General features: G+C 40.3%; 1 protein-coding gene across 5 annotated transcripts in view; it reads right to left on the reverse strand.

The window, feature by feature from the left end:
• Positions 1-15,561, reverse strand: part of CNKSR2 (connector enhancer of kinase suppressor of Ras 2) — a 1,692,689-nt gene that overhangs the window by 646,176 nt on the left and 1,030,952 nt on the right. For all 5 annotated transcript variants that reach the window (XM_085622481.1, XM_085622480.1, XM_085622479.1 and 2 more), the window contains one exon: positions 101-234. In XM_085622481.1, the coding sequence (XP_085478607.1) occupies positions 101-234 (134 nt within the window). The remainder of the gene's footprint in view (positions 1-100; positions 235-15,561) is intronic.

The raw sequence follows: 15,561 nt of genomic DNA on the forward strand, positions 1-15,561 counted from the left end.
ATATATATATATATATTTATTAGAGAGAATGTTAAACAATAACTGTCTACTTAGTCAGTACAGTACAGCACACACTAGTTATTAGTCAGAGGCATCATACCTTGGGGTGTAAGGCTCAGCTGGAGGTGGCGGGATGTAGAGATCCTGAAGTGCAGAACTATCTCTTTTGGATGGCGTGCTGATTGTGCTGGATGGAGTGGCAGTGCTGCTGGTGGGGCTTCTAGGTACAAGCGGCTGATAAAATAGAAACATATTTTAAGAAATTCTTTGTATGAAATCTATAACATTCATAATTCAAAGACACTTAATGAGCACGTAACATGTATTACATTGTTACCATGTGTCTCTTTTTATGTTGGAGTAGTGACAGCAACTGCAACCATCACACACACATTACAAAGAATGATTTTAAAAAAATACAATGTATTTTGATGCAATTTATTAAACAGTCCTATTTTTAGGTCAGTCTAAAGATTGCTTTCACTGTTTCTCATTGTTGTACCAATCCTATATGGGACGGGGTAGTCCATCGGCCCCTTCAGAATTGGTTCTCATCAGTGTCAATCAGAGTTTTTGGTCAGGCAACATTATAGTCTTTGCCTGTTTTAACTACTATTAAAAAAAGATGGATTATTGCACCTTCACAGTTATATATTTAATTCATTCGGGGTTTGAATTTGCCCAGTAAGAGCTTCATTTGCAATGCATGGATGGTGATGCATCCATAAACTGCAATAGAAACACAGGGTGGCCCTGTATGTAATGGTTTTTGCCATCTTGCAATGCTAACCATAATTACTCATAACGCTGAAAATAACACATTGCTTTGGCCATGATGCTTTCACCTCTGTTGGTATTATACTTTGACATCATTGCACAGTGTAAGTATCACAGGAGTCTGGTGGGGTGTCTTTCTATCTCCCAGCCATCATTTGCCTCAGCTGTATTTTGCTGCTTGTCTACCACTTCCTTGCTGTCCACTAAGTTCACAAACTAGACCCTTTCCACCCATTCCACATCCAATGTCAATATGTAATCTGTTGATGCAGCCAAGCTGGTGACTGGGATCATGGGTGCAGGTGCAAGTGCTGTTGTGGGAGGGCACATCAGTGATCCATAGTGTGCACATGTGCAGTGTTCCTTGTCTAAACAGTGGCAGGGTCAGATAGTAGTGTGGGGGAGAAAATGAAGCTATGAACTCCAACTTGCCTGCCAAGCTGGTGATTGGGCAGTGCTATCACTTTTGATGGCAGAGTGCTTGGTGTTGTGTCTGGTCCATGCCGTCTGACTGCCTAGTGACAAGGTGGGGACAGTGGCTAGGAAGGGTACATTAAAGCCCAAGGAGTGTATGTCTACTTCATGCTTCCTACCAAGAGGATGAAAGAGGACAGCAACAGTGCTATGAGAGTGTCTTGGTGCCCCTGGAACGTAACTGCTTGTATGTACCAGCATCACCAGCCTGGTGCTAATATGCTCATTGTGGCTCAGTCTAACATTTCTCCATTGCTTTCACAGTAAGAGGACTACAGCATATGTGGATCACTCTATTTGAGATCAATTTAAATTTAGACATTACTGTATATCTAGGCAACAATCATGTAAATCACTTGTGCCTCGCTTCCATGTCTCCATGTTAGTTTTTTATGTCTCCTGATCAACCCACTGGTAAGCCCCAATGCCAATATTTTCTCATCAACACCTCGTGTCTTGTCAGCAGCCTCCTGATATTCCAATTCAATCCCATGTCTTGTCAGTGTCACTTGCGCCTACCACCAAATTCCTTCACTTTCCAATCAACTTCCTTAGTCTTCTAATGTCCCCTCAATTTCTATTTCATCATCGTAACTCTCAATTATCTCCATGACACTCCAGTGAACCACAATGCATCCCTATAGGTCTCTTAGAGCCAGATTTACTAAAAGACTAGTCTCAAGAAGTGGCAAAAATTGTGCAATGACTTTTGTAATCAGTCTTAAATTTTGCAATGCTGCCCATGCACCAATAGGTTCCATCACAAAATCTTCAGTCACTGGGTCACAGAGCAACCTGCCTAATAAATATTAATCAGCAGGTGACTAGTTGCACCCTCCAACGATTGGCTGCAAAAACAGGAACAGTGGTCTGCAAGGAACAGCAGACCACCATCCTTGTGTTTTTATCCCAAAATGGGCAACTTCTTTTTTTAAAGCAGTCAATGTTTCTTAAAGGAACGAGTAATGTTCCATCAAGTGAAGCAGACAATTGTCTCTGGGATCACTGAATACTCCCCATGAGGCTACAGACCCCATCATCCAAAAAGGGTAGGGTGTCCCAAGGGAAGACTTTGAGAATCAGTTACCACTTCCTTTGAGGTTTTTCTTAACTGATCACTGGTTTGTGACTGCATTCACAGTCCCCTCTCTGCCCCACTCCTGATCAGAAGACAACCTTGATGATATAAATAATAATTTGTCTTCCTCATTCCCTCATAATTTCCAAACATTCTCTCTGTTTCCGATTAGCAATATATTCTCTTGTAAATTCCAAACAAACAGCTGTTTTCTGCTGAAGATACTATATTGTGAATTACAGGATGGTAAATAAAAGGCTGAAGTGGGGATTCTGTCTGTGGTGGGACATCAAGGCAATATGTGCTATGAACAGCTAGAAGTATAAAGGAACAGGTGATATGTGGTCAGAGGGGTTCTTTAGTGATCAGCATTGTATTCAGAGTATCTACTGAAAGCGGTCACAATTTATTTAGAGAAAAACTGTTTCCTATGGCTCCACAATAATCAATACTGATCACTAGGGATTAACTCCAATGCAGCTTCTGGGAAGCTGTGAAACAAGCTTTAGATAATGTGCTAGTGTTGATATCACCATGAGTGAATGACGACGGACCATAGGAAATTGCAACTGTTGTAAAGTTTGGCCGAGGTTCAGCACTTGGCACAACTAGAACCCCCTAACCCCATAGGCTGAGTGCTATTTAGGAAGCTAAGTCTTGATTGTTTTTATGCATGGCTGATCAAGTTGAGGTACTTTCACTGCTACACATTTGCTAGCTATAATTCAGATAGTCTGACGGATTGTACAGTACAATTTCATTTTTATTAATGGGACCTCTCAGGACCTTGATGAGTATATCCTTACATTATTTGAGTGTATGCCATTTTGAAAGCATACCTCTCTATCATGCTCATTTTTTTGTATGTCAGAAATGTATAGGACAGTCCCTCTATTCCCCTGTCATTCATATCCTTCTGGTTGCCTGACTGCAGGAGTCAGAGACATTTTCTATGATAATCCATCTCTAATTTCTTGATGCAAGGTCTAAAAGAGATAACACTTTTTGTACTTCTAATGGGTCTAGGTGTACTGTTACATGTTCACTCCACATGGACATTCATCATGCTATAATGATTACCGAACTACTCTGGATGTCCTTATGAAAGTGAGAGATGAAACTGAGCCAAAACCTTGTGATCCAGTTAATGTAATACCAGAAAGAGAGATGGCTGAATGACAAGAGAATTGACGGATGGATCTTAAACATCGAAGAATAATTGTTTTTTAGATGTTACTTTTCTTAACCAGAAAATACACAGACACTGTATGAATTTGATTGGATGGCAGCAGCAGTATATGGTTTTCAATGTTTTAAATGTAGGCGTGTCATGGTGACATAACCCTCTTATGTTCCAAAAGAGTAATACTTGAAACCTTAGAAATACAAGAACAATTGGGATGATTTATTTTGGTAAAAAGATGCTCATAACATCCCATGTTAAACCTTTCACAAGGCTTGACAGAAGTGCATTGTGTGAAATGTATTACACCTGCTTGGCTGGTGGCATTATGTATACAAAGGAGCATGCAGTTCATGGACGAGGCTCAACATTTGGCACACTCTTACTTGTCCTCTGGTCGCATCTGCCTTGAAAATGATACATCAATGGAGGTATATTAGTCAAAACATGATTTTAAAATTGACAAAGTATACAGGGAGATGTATTTTTTTGCAAACTCGTGGGCTGGTGAGTTTGTGCTCTGGCAAAGGATGTTTTTTTTGTTCAGTGCATAGATCCCTGACTCGGGGGACCAGGCCAGACCAGACCATGCCCCATGCATCCACACTGATGCATCTGCCTCTCCCAGGGGCTTCTTTGAACTGGTCAGTCCAGAGGAGCATAACATTTCTCCTTCCTTTGGGGTGCCCCTGCCCTGCGAAGGGAAGATGGCTCCAACCTTTCACTGGAGCCCTGGGCAGGGCACCATGGCCCAGGCCTATACATAGGCTTCAAAGATCTCTCAATGGTTCTTCTTTGAGATGGTCAGGCCAGGGATGCACGATAATCTTCCCCAGTCTGGTAGCATCCTACCCTGGCTGGGGAGTGTGGCCCAGGATGAGTCCTAGTGCCTTTGCCATGGGCACCAATTGCCAGACAACCCCACAGGGTTAGCCAAAGGCCTCACTGTGTAAGTGAAGAAATGAAGAGTGGTCATATTTCACCAGTGGCCCAAGAGCCTCCCTCTTATCATACATCTTTCAATACCCAACTACAGACAAACTCAAGACGACGTCTGGTTTTGCAAGTAATTCACTTGGCTGTGACTAGGGACAGTGGGAGTGTCATTCACCCATTCATTTGCCCCACTAATTTGATAAGAAGGTGTTGGTCTATTTGTAATACTATGTAGTGGCTCCTTCTGGGTTATCATTGCTGCACATTAGTGTCCAATCAGTTTTTCTTCTAACAACACAATGATTGTTCCAGAGTGCAACCACAGACCAGTTTGATATTGGGGAACATCAATCACATCTCAGTTTGTCAAAGTACACCCTCCTGTACTTTCTTAGCAATTTAACATTGCCTAATGCTTACCACACTTTAGAATTTTCTAATATTGACTGTCCTGGGCAGAGTCAATTTCATCTAGCATTTCAGTAATGCTAACTACACTAACTTTTATTTTGACATTATTTTAAATATGCACTGACATATAACTAAAATCAATAACTTGTAATGTGTAAAAGCTAATCGCAATATCCTAATACACATATTAGCATTCAGTTAGTATCTATTATTTTCAAAAAGAAATAAGAATGCTCTACTTTCATTATAAAATATCTCAATATTGAAATAGTACTTTCTGTCATTCCCCCTGCACGGAGAGATTTTGTTATAATTTCTTACGTCTGCATACAATAAAGAGTGAGAAAAATACATGGTTGGGGCCTCTCTTCTTTATAATAGGTTGTTCACTTTGTTGATTCCAATCTTTGTATATTGTTGTGGCATTGTCAAACCACTTTTTGACCTATTAGAGTATAAAAATCAACTAATTACATGCATAGGCGGCTTGATGCAAATAAGTCTTTACATATTTCTCTAATGTTTGGTTGAGGTCTATTAGAGCTTTTGCCTTTTTTACTTAGCATTTTCTAATTTGTATGATAACTTGGGAGTGAGGTATTGATAGCATATTTCAACCTTTTGGGTGGGTTTAAGTGGTAGATTGTCCAGCTTTACAACTCAATCTGTTAGTATCTCATTTACTTTATTCTGTTTTGAATGACCCATGTGAAGAACAAAGTTCAATCTGAAATATCTTTCACTGTCTCCGGGGTGTATATTTTCAATACTTTGCTTGTCAAATTCACATGGTTTGCATTTATAATCAGTATTTTATCTTTCTGAGGGCTGATAAAGAAACAATGTGTTCTCTTGACATTTAGGTTTTGGGTGTGTTGCCTTGCTGAACTTGTCAATGGTCTTTAAATTAGTATGAAAGCCTTCCTATGTGTAATTTGTTTAATTAGGTGCATACCGGCATCAAGGTGTCTGGAATTTTTTGAGTATGTTAATATCTCTCTGATTCTGTCTTCCAGATCATGTAAGTTCATGATTTTAAATGCTCCTTTTCTGTTTATAAAGACTCTACACCTTTCTTTGACAGTTTCACCTATTATTTCAATTTCATCATTAGGGTCAAATTCTTCTTAAGTAGATGGTTGATTCATATTGGTTTCAAGCTTCTTGTTCTTTTCTTTCAGATCTTGTATTTTCTATGCAATCTGTTGTTGCTCTTTTATCAAAAATGCTTATTCTTAAGCACATTGAGTTTTATTTTTGGTTCATATAACTTTTCAAGTTCTATAAGCAGTGGTCTTTATTCTAAGGATGATAATATTAATGGTTTGCAGATAGCAAGAGCCGAGAGAAAGTCGCAAATGGATATTGTAGACTTCCCTTCATCTTTCTGCCTAAAAACATATCATAATGATATGAGATGTTTCGGAATTCAGTTTCCTTGGCACACTTCAAGCGATATGTTTTCAAGTAGAATGCCTTCAATTGACTTTTTTAAGTGCTTCGAAATTGCTTATTACATATTTGCTTATATTGCAATTATCTTTTTATTAGGATGTTTCCAGTAGACGACATTTTGACAAATACTTGTCGACCAGAGACAGTTACAAGAGGGACCCCTTGGAGGTAGATGGATACTATGACTGAGAAGAGGTTAAAAGAGTCATAGTCATTTTAACAGTAAACCTGTGCTTCTTTGAACTTGTTCATTTTGACGTTCAGAGCACCAGGCAGTTATCACATTGTGTCAACAGCCACCATGTGCCTTTGAGAAGCTTTCAATTAATCAAAGTGTTGGAATTCACTTGGTCTTGATTAATAGAAACACTCTTGTTAAATGCTTTCATTTAGGTGAGTTTTGCACAGGTCTAAGATTTTCACCGCTAGCAGCACTGTCTGAATGCCCCTGGTCATCTTACTTAATCATGGCACCAGTTCCCAAAGTCAACAAAATAGAACTGAAGTCATATTCAATTATTCCCAGCTTAAGTATTCAAGTGAATGTCCTGCTTTCAACAGTTAAATGTATTCAAAGTAAATTCTACAGACCCCTAGGACACTTGTCAAGAAAATTGGCGGGGGCAATGACATGCTGTAACTCGCCTTGTGGTGGACCACCTGCTCAATCCTAGGAGACAACTATTCGCTTTCTAAGTGCAACTTTAATATACAGTATTCGAGCTGGATATACAGTGGCTGCTAGCACCAGACTTGTATTCCATTGGGCCATAATTAAAGGATTTGGAATATTCTCATTTCAATTACTGCACCTCAAAAGCATCATGTATTGTTAGTTTTTGTCATTACCTACCTGATTTGGGAGTGGGTAAATTGTGAGCCTGCTGCCTTCCTTGTATGTGCTCTAATTTTCTTAAGATCCCACTCTGGAATAGAACTCCAATTCCCCATTACACGTGTTCATCACAGTAGGCATAGAAAGCACCAGCTGAAGTTCATAGGATAGATCTGGTTGTTTTGTCACCATAATGGGAATCCGAGATCGACTGAAGGTTACATAGATTCACTAAAGTGTCCAAGGTTGTCTTGAATGGTCTTGATCTGATAAATGTACCAATCTCAGGGGTCAGCGCTCTTCGACATGTATTGGCACTAGAATTACAGCAGTTACCCAAGTAACAGACAGAGTGATCAAAGGAACCATAATTAATTTGATGAGTCAGTTTCACATTTTCGACCTTGTTTATTTAAACATTAATTTCTTGATAACTGCTTAATCTTTGACATAAGCATAGTCTTCTGGCAGGATCAAGCAAGTAGCAGCACCTACTGGAAGAAGGAGCAGCGGGCCCATCCTGAACTGATCTTTGTACCCCCAAAAGCCTGTAGTCCCCTCCAGCCTGAAGGGGCTGGGTGGACAAGATGATTGCCCATCCATCGGTGCCCCAGCCTAGCCTGCATTGACAGACGGGAAGATCAGTCTGAGGCCTTGCATGAGCAAGACAGAGGAGTTTTGTCTTTACCACCAGTGTGACTGGTGAGGACAGCCCAAAGAATAGTTGTTCTGAGCTATTGCAGAAATGTGCTGGGTGAAGAACGACAACAAAATTACATACGGGGTCTGACCCTTCAGGTGGCAGCTAGTGCTGGATTGAGCTGCTAGACTGCTTGGCTTTCACTCTGCTGGGGAAAAGGCTCCCATCTAAAATGTTCACCCTTGTGTTGGACAGACCCTGTGTCTGCTGGAGCTTTGACTAGGACCTGTCATAGCATTTAAGCCTACCGGAGCTGGGTGCCATCGCTGGGGCTGCGAAAACCGATCCTGGGCACTTGCTGACACCATGGACCAGCAAATAGATCCCACACATGGGGGTACGCACCATGGGCTGGCCAGAGCTTTTACCAGGACCTCTCAGAGCTTTAATCCCTTCAAGAGCAGTGGAACCCTCGTCAGTCCTTCAGAACCTCACCCTGGATACTTTTTGATACAGTGGGCCAGTGAGTGGAGTGCAGACTAGGGGACCCACATCCCATGCTTGCCGGATCTGTGACAGCCAGAAAGAGTCTGAGCACTCCACCTAATCTGAGGATGCAAAACCTCCCTGGGCCTGTCAGAAATGTATGCTGGATAGCTTAGGACACGAACGGTTGCTTCCAGGTACCAAGACCCTAAGCTGGATACTTATTGCAGCTTTGGCTTCAGTCCAAGCCAGAGCATCCTACTCTCCAGGAGCAGAGGACCTCTCTCTGCATCTGAGGAACCCCATCCTGACCAATGTGTGACACCACAGGCTAGTGAAAGGAGCCTATGATGTCCTGCACCTAAGTGACCAGAGCCTTAGTGAGTGCTTACAACCACACTCGAGGAGGACAATCTTTTCTGACTATGGGTGTCGGAATGTATCCTGGGCAGTTTGGGACACCCATAGTCAGTGCTTGCCTCCCAGGCCAACTGGCCACACCTAAGGCCTATCCCAGCTCTGGCCGGAGCCCTGATCAGAGATCCCCTCATGCTGGAGCATGGTTGCTCTCCTCAGTGCTGCGCAACCCTGTCCTGGGCACTCTGTAACACCCTGGGCCACGAAATGAAGCACTGGTTTGAGGCCAGCAGCCCTAACCTACAGGGGCTCTGGTCAGGAACTTGGTTGGAGCGTTCCATCCCATCGTGAGGAGGTGTTTCCTCTCCAGGTCTATAGAAGTTTATCCTGGGTAGTTTGGAACACCAATAATGTCTAAGGAACACATTGTCTAGAGCCCACCCCAACGGCTGCCACAGTTTTGAGTAGGACCTGTCTGAGCACTTAATCCTGGAGATGCATCCTCAGGCATGCATAGGGTATTGAAGGATAGCTCTGGTCGGTGGATGAGCCTGGCAAACACTCTGCAGTTTAATGTCACCCTTGTCACACCCTTTTGACTGAAAAGAAGGCTATGGTAGACATAGCAGCCCCTCTCTCTCAACATCCAGCAATACCAATATGAGGGAAGGTGACTTGGGTTTCTTTCTTGTAACTCGGGTACCTTGGGTAAGAGAGGGCGGCGTCTGAACAGAGGCATCAGACCTAACAGGCCAAGACTGTGAGAACATTTGAAACAAGCCCCTATCGGTACTTCCAGGGCACCTTGGAATTCTGCATGCTGAGTCCCCCCATGTATACAAAACATCATCCAAGACGTTGACACGACAAATTTTATACACCTTTTGGCATGCTAAATGCCACCCAGATGTAATTGTGCACACCGCTGGTCAGAAGTATTTATACATGAAATCTGCTTGCAGTGCCACTGCCATATTTCCCTGCTCGTCTTAAGTTGGAGAAGTAGCTTTACATGGCTAAAAGTAGGCACACAACTACTTGCATTCTATAGACTTAAGAAGTGCTTTTATTTTCCTTCCAGTCCTGTGTTGTCTTATAATTGTTTTTCTATTGACAATTAGCAACTGTAAGCTCAATTAAAAATGCACATATTTCTATTATTGCACAGGTGATTCTGTGAGTCTCAAGTTTTAGACTAGTCTTAATGTTATCCTCATTTTCCTGGGTTATTATTGGAAGCTGCCTTATCAAACAATGAGAGGGAGACAGACGACACAGCCTTTTGTGAGATATGTATGAGCTCCCACACAGCCCAAACAATCTAACTACTAAATTGGAAGCAAATTTTTCTGAGTTATACCACACTTCCCCTTTGTGGCATGGCTCAAGCAGCAAGACTTGACCGCGAGAAATGCAAAAGTGCTTCAAAATTAAAACAATATTATAGTTATTAAATAGAGAGTTTACAATGTCCACTCCAACTTAGAAAAATAGAACTATTTATGGAGTAAAATGACAGAAAAAAAATCAAATTTAGAGATCAATGGTTCTAGCACACACTGTCCAATTGGAAACAATGAAAAAGTCTGTGTGGTGTCATACAATTGGATCTAGGCACTGTTAATGGGCGACACACAGTCGACCAGTGAGCAGACTAAAATCTTTATTGGCGATAAATTAAAATCTTACCAAACAATCACAATGGATAACCTAAACAAGCATGCAGACCTTCAGTCCTTAATAAATATTATTTCAAACTAAAAACACACCTTTCCTACCTTTAGGTTAAATGTAAAATATTAATAAAACAATTTTGAATACAAGTAAAACATCTGTATAAACTTCCCACTGCAATAGACCATCCTTAGATCCGTCCTACTCAATGTATATTTCAAAGCTGCTAGCACACTAACGATGCCATTCGGCAACAAAAAGCCACTATCCATTTGCCTCACAAATCAAATAAATTAGCACCATTACAAAAACACATATAGTAATGTTTCTGATTGGCTCTTGCATCATAAGCATCTGCTCTCATTTGTAGCAGCAGTATCCCAGGATCACCTGAATTCATGTCTAGGGTTAGTAAAACCAAACCGGAAGAAAACTCTGCAGTGCCTATTTTGAGCGGTGGTTTCCAGTGCTCAGCACCGGCACTTATGTGCCTACACCAGTTCTTATTACAGTCTGCCACATAGTGTCACTATTTTTCTTAGTAAAATATGAGCATACTGCAGTTGTTTATCAATGAAATCAACATGTAAGAGGACTAATACCTGCTGCCCAAGTCATTCTCATAGATTCCGGGGCCTGGAATAGTCTGAAATGTCACTCTTGTAGAAGTGTGATAGTTAGTAGTTGTGTTGGTACTGACATTGCCAGGGCTGGCAGGAACAATGGGTGGTGCGAGCTGCAGTGGCCTCCTGAGGAGGGCCCTGGCACTTCTTATTTTTACAAATTAAGCACTAACTGTGTTCAAGGGCAACTTTAAACAACACTGTAAATTGATTTTACCGTGTGTGTCGACTATATAGTCTGCAATGTATTTTATTTAAATGTCTCCAAGTTCCAATTATGTGAGAGGATTTTACCTGTTTTTTCCTGAACAGTGTTGTCTGCATTGGTCAAAAAGCGCCAGAAGTATTCAGATCAAAAAGTCCATATTTATGCTTTAAGTAAGTTTAACATAGGAAAGCAATCTCAGAGTGCCTCACTATTTTTCACACAAAATGAATTTTAGTGTGTTTGCAAGGACCAGACACAGTAAGGGACAGCTGAGTAAATGACAGCTGCAGGGGAACATACACATGGAAAAATTGGTAGCTAATTACAAGATACAGTTTGACTATCAGACTAGATGCTTCCTAGATGAAGAACATCTTCAGTGGGGTAATGCGAAAGCTGAAGGTGTGAAAAAGTCCACAAGTTCTGGATGTCTGTTGAGCAGTTACACTGCTCCTGGGACATCTTTCAAACATCAGACATCAGCTGGCAGTAATCAGGTTTTAGAAACAATTCCCCAGTTTTAAATAAACCTTTCTTGTTTTGGAAGATCTTGACAAAACAACTAGAATGTTCTGCCAACCAATAAATACCACTAATATTTCCTTGTTTGAAGCAACAAAACCTTCTTTAGTAATCTTGTGACTAATATAGACATCATTATCAAATATCATTATTTAAATTAAACATTACCAATAAAAGCACTAACTTCACAAATAATTAAAAACATTTAAGCTATCACTCACAACCTTTCTTCTAATAGCACCAGGTAAAAAATGGACAATATAATGGCATCTTTGCTCAGTGGTTAGCATTTCTAAAAAACATCAAGGCTGACCTGACCACATTTTTTTTTTAGCAACGCTATGAAAAACAAAATGAATTTTCAGGACCTGACAAACTGCATGGATTCTTGGTCCAAAAACGAATCCCTTCCACATGGGCCCAAATTTATAACCTAGTTCTTCCCTTTATGAAACAACAGTAGACAACGTGCTAGATTTAATTTGAACCGGTTTAAGAAGAATCTCTCATTCAGGTTAGTAACAAAAATGAGATAAGGCTCAATCAGCAATTTGGTTGTGACTGAAACCTGTGTATGGACAGTGGGTTTGTTTAGTTCAAGATATTCCATTGATATGTGAAATACTTAGTGTCCATTTTGTCCAGGTCAGATCAGTTTTATTTATACAATAAGACTGATAGAACATTTTGGGATGCCCCAAGGTCATAAAAATAGTCTTAAGATTCTTTAACTCCTCTAGTGATAAAAGATCCTGCAGTATTATTCCATTTTGCTCAGTTTCCAGATTAGTCCAATTTAAAATCCATCTAAGCAAGTGACAAAGGGCAAGTGTATCTGATATAAAATCAAGACCTAGCTCTTTGTGGAGAAGATAAGAGGGAACACTCAGGTGCAATTATAATAGGCGTCTTGAAAAAGCGTTCTCAACAACATATAAATGAGTAGTGTCCACATAGCCCCACATATCACAGACAAATGCCACTGAAGAGACACATCTAGCCTAATATACCTCTTTATTTAAAGGCTTACTACCCAGTCTTGTAGCAAAATCAATGAATGGTTTTTGCCTAACAGAAGTGGTGACCATGTCCCATTGTTTTCAGATTGGACTCCCAACTATAATAAAGTTGTTACCCTGCTAATCGTGTTGCTTTTTACTTAAAGCTTTCTGGACTTAGTTGATCTTAGACCAGCTACTAGGACATGGGCTTTATAAATGTTGGTATAAAGGTCAAGAGAATTCATGAAATCCGCAAAATAATCAAGCAGGTAATTGAGGCTGAAGGTATTCTTGCTAACAATACCACATGATCTGGATAAAGAAGAACGGGGATAAGTCTAGTGCCTGCTCACCACAACAGATGGGTTTTCAGATGGTTTACATCAGTGGTTCTTAACCTGTGGTCCAGGAGCCCCTGGCGGTCTGAGACAGCTACTCAGACGTTCACAACTGCTTAGAGAATTTAATTATTTTAATAGATTAACAAAGTGTACATAAATAAAGAAACAAAATGTAAAATAGATTTTTTTTAAATGTTCCGTAAATGTTAAGGATTTTGAATATGGAGGCAAAAAATCGAGTTGGTATCCTCAGATTGATTTGTGGGAGCATTGCAAGTGCATCAGCCAGAATACAGAATGGTTGATGGGTGGCCTGAATTGAATTTACGAAAACTCCTACCTTCCCAGTAAATACATTTTTCTATTTTCTTATGTATTTGTTTTTGAATTAAATAAAATATTTAATTATTTGCGTATTTGTTTCCTAAATGCTTCTTTCCATATATTTGTGCATTTTTTTGTGGTTCAAATCATCAAAATTGCTTAGGGCGAGGTTCCCAGATTCCAATAATGATTCAGTGGAGGGGTGTCCGGATTCCAATAATGACTAAGTGGGGGGGGGGGGGGGGTCTGTAGAAGCAAAAAAGTTAAGAACCAATGTGGTATATCAAGCATAAAATAGGGGTAAGAATACAGCCCTATCTCACACCCAGCTTGAGCTCAAAACTCTATGTGAAGGAACAATATGTGCCATATTTCCTAACACAGGTGGTCATATTCCCCAGCAAATCCTCAAGAAAATAACCAATATACTTATCGACCCACTTTAAGATTATCATAAACCACAATTTCATCCAATTAACCTAATCGAAGGCAGCCAAGAGGTCCATAAAAACCATATGAAAGCTGCCTTGCTTGGTCTCTTTGTATGTATTTATTAATAGATGTAAATTAAAAAATTGGTCAATAGTACACCGTACAGACTGGAAACCATGATAGGCATACAAGATGACATGGTTATCATTTGCCCAGCTTGTGAGTCTGGTTAGGATCACTCATCCTTAAACCTTCCCTACTGAGACAATTAGAGAGATAGACCTGTAACACCGGTAATCATTTTATTGGCTTTCTTGAAGACTGGTATTACTATTCAATGAGACGAGGAGGCTGGCATCCCTACCTAACTGCAGAATTCAGTGATTGAGTGATTACTAGTGCCCATTAACTAATTTGTAATTTATAGACATAAGCAGGAATCCAATCTGGGCCTGTTGGTCTATTCTGAGTTAGTATTAGAATTTCATCAGCGACTTACCCTTTTTGAATGAAGGTTAATATTAGAAATGCAAAAAATGGGGGGGGGGGGACTGCAAACACTGACTAACTTGAACCTGTGAGTCATAAATCCCCTTAAAATGGTTCACCAATCTTTTCTGGGATATATGCAAATTCACAGTATTCTCATCGTCCCCAGCAAAAATGGGTCCATTTACTATCTCCCAGAAGACAGAGTTTTGATGTGTTTATTAGCCAGCAATAACTGATCCCAGGCTTCCTCTCTTAGCTGTGTTTTCCTCTCCTTTATTACTTCTTGTGGCAGGCCACAATCTCTCTTAATTCTGGGATTTGTCCTCAGTGCCTTCATTAAGTCGTGAATCTCCTTTGACTATTTACTGGTAAACCATCTGCATAATGGGGCAGGGTTTTGAGAGCACAAACATGTTATCTGTCCCTTTGTTTTTTTGATAAATATTGTTGAAAAAGCAACTATTCCAGAATTTGAACTGTCCTTCACAAGAAATACCTCAGAGTCTCGACCAATATAGTCATTATTATAAACCCTATGTCAACAATATTCAATTTGTCAGACATTTGTACATCAACATGTGCTGAACATCCTTGAATCTGTAATCATCTTCCACATGGAATCAGTACCTCTACATGGAAAAAGATGTTTGAGGCATTCCCTATCATCAAACTGCTATGGCTGACATGGTACCAAACAGCAACTCTTTACAGATAAACATGCTTCAGGAGCTACAAATGTACTCAGATCAAGCGGATAGGTACAGGCCGAGGTGAAGGCCAATGTGAAGTAAATGGTAACATTTCCTAACAAACAGGTCCTCTCACCAATGTGAGGGTGTGCAAACTGACACAAGCACATTCTGTTTAGTGGTACCAAATGCCACACATAGACACATTCTCCCTTGATAACTTCTGGACCAACACAGTCAGGCGTAACCATTACACTGTTACCACAAGTTACATAAATTGCTTTGTGCATGAATGCTTAGACTCTCAAGCAAAGGCTTCCCAAAGACCCAGAAGAAATTTCTGCACCTCTCCGACCAATGAAAGTGGATCTCTTTTCAAAGTTAACATTTTGACAGAAACCCTTCAGACTTCTAAATGCTTTGCTAAAAACCTCTGCCAATATTAGAATTTATGTTACCACAGGGCCAGTCACATTAAGAATCATATTATAGGACGAAAGATTATCATCTGATTTCTCTTTGATAGAAAGGCCTTTCGGATATTTCCCTTTCAGCATATCATGTAGCACTGTCAAAATTCTAACACCATTGAGTTACAATATAGCTGGAAACAATCCAATAAC

The sequence above is a fragment of the Triturus cristatus genome, chromosome 8, assembly GCF_964204655.1.
Source record: "Triturus cristatus chromosome 8, aTriCri1.1, whole genome shotgun sequence".
In the NCBI taxonomy this organism is placed as follows: Eukaryota; Metazoa; Chordata; class Amphibia; order Caudata; family Salamandridae; genus Triturus; species Triturus cristatus.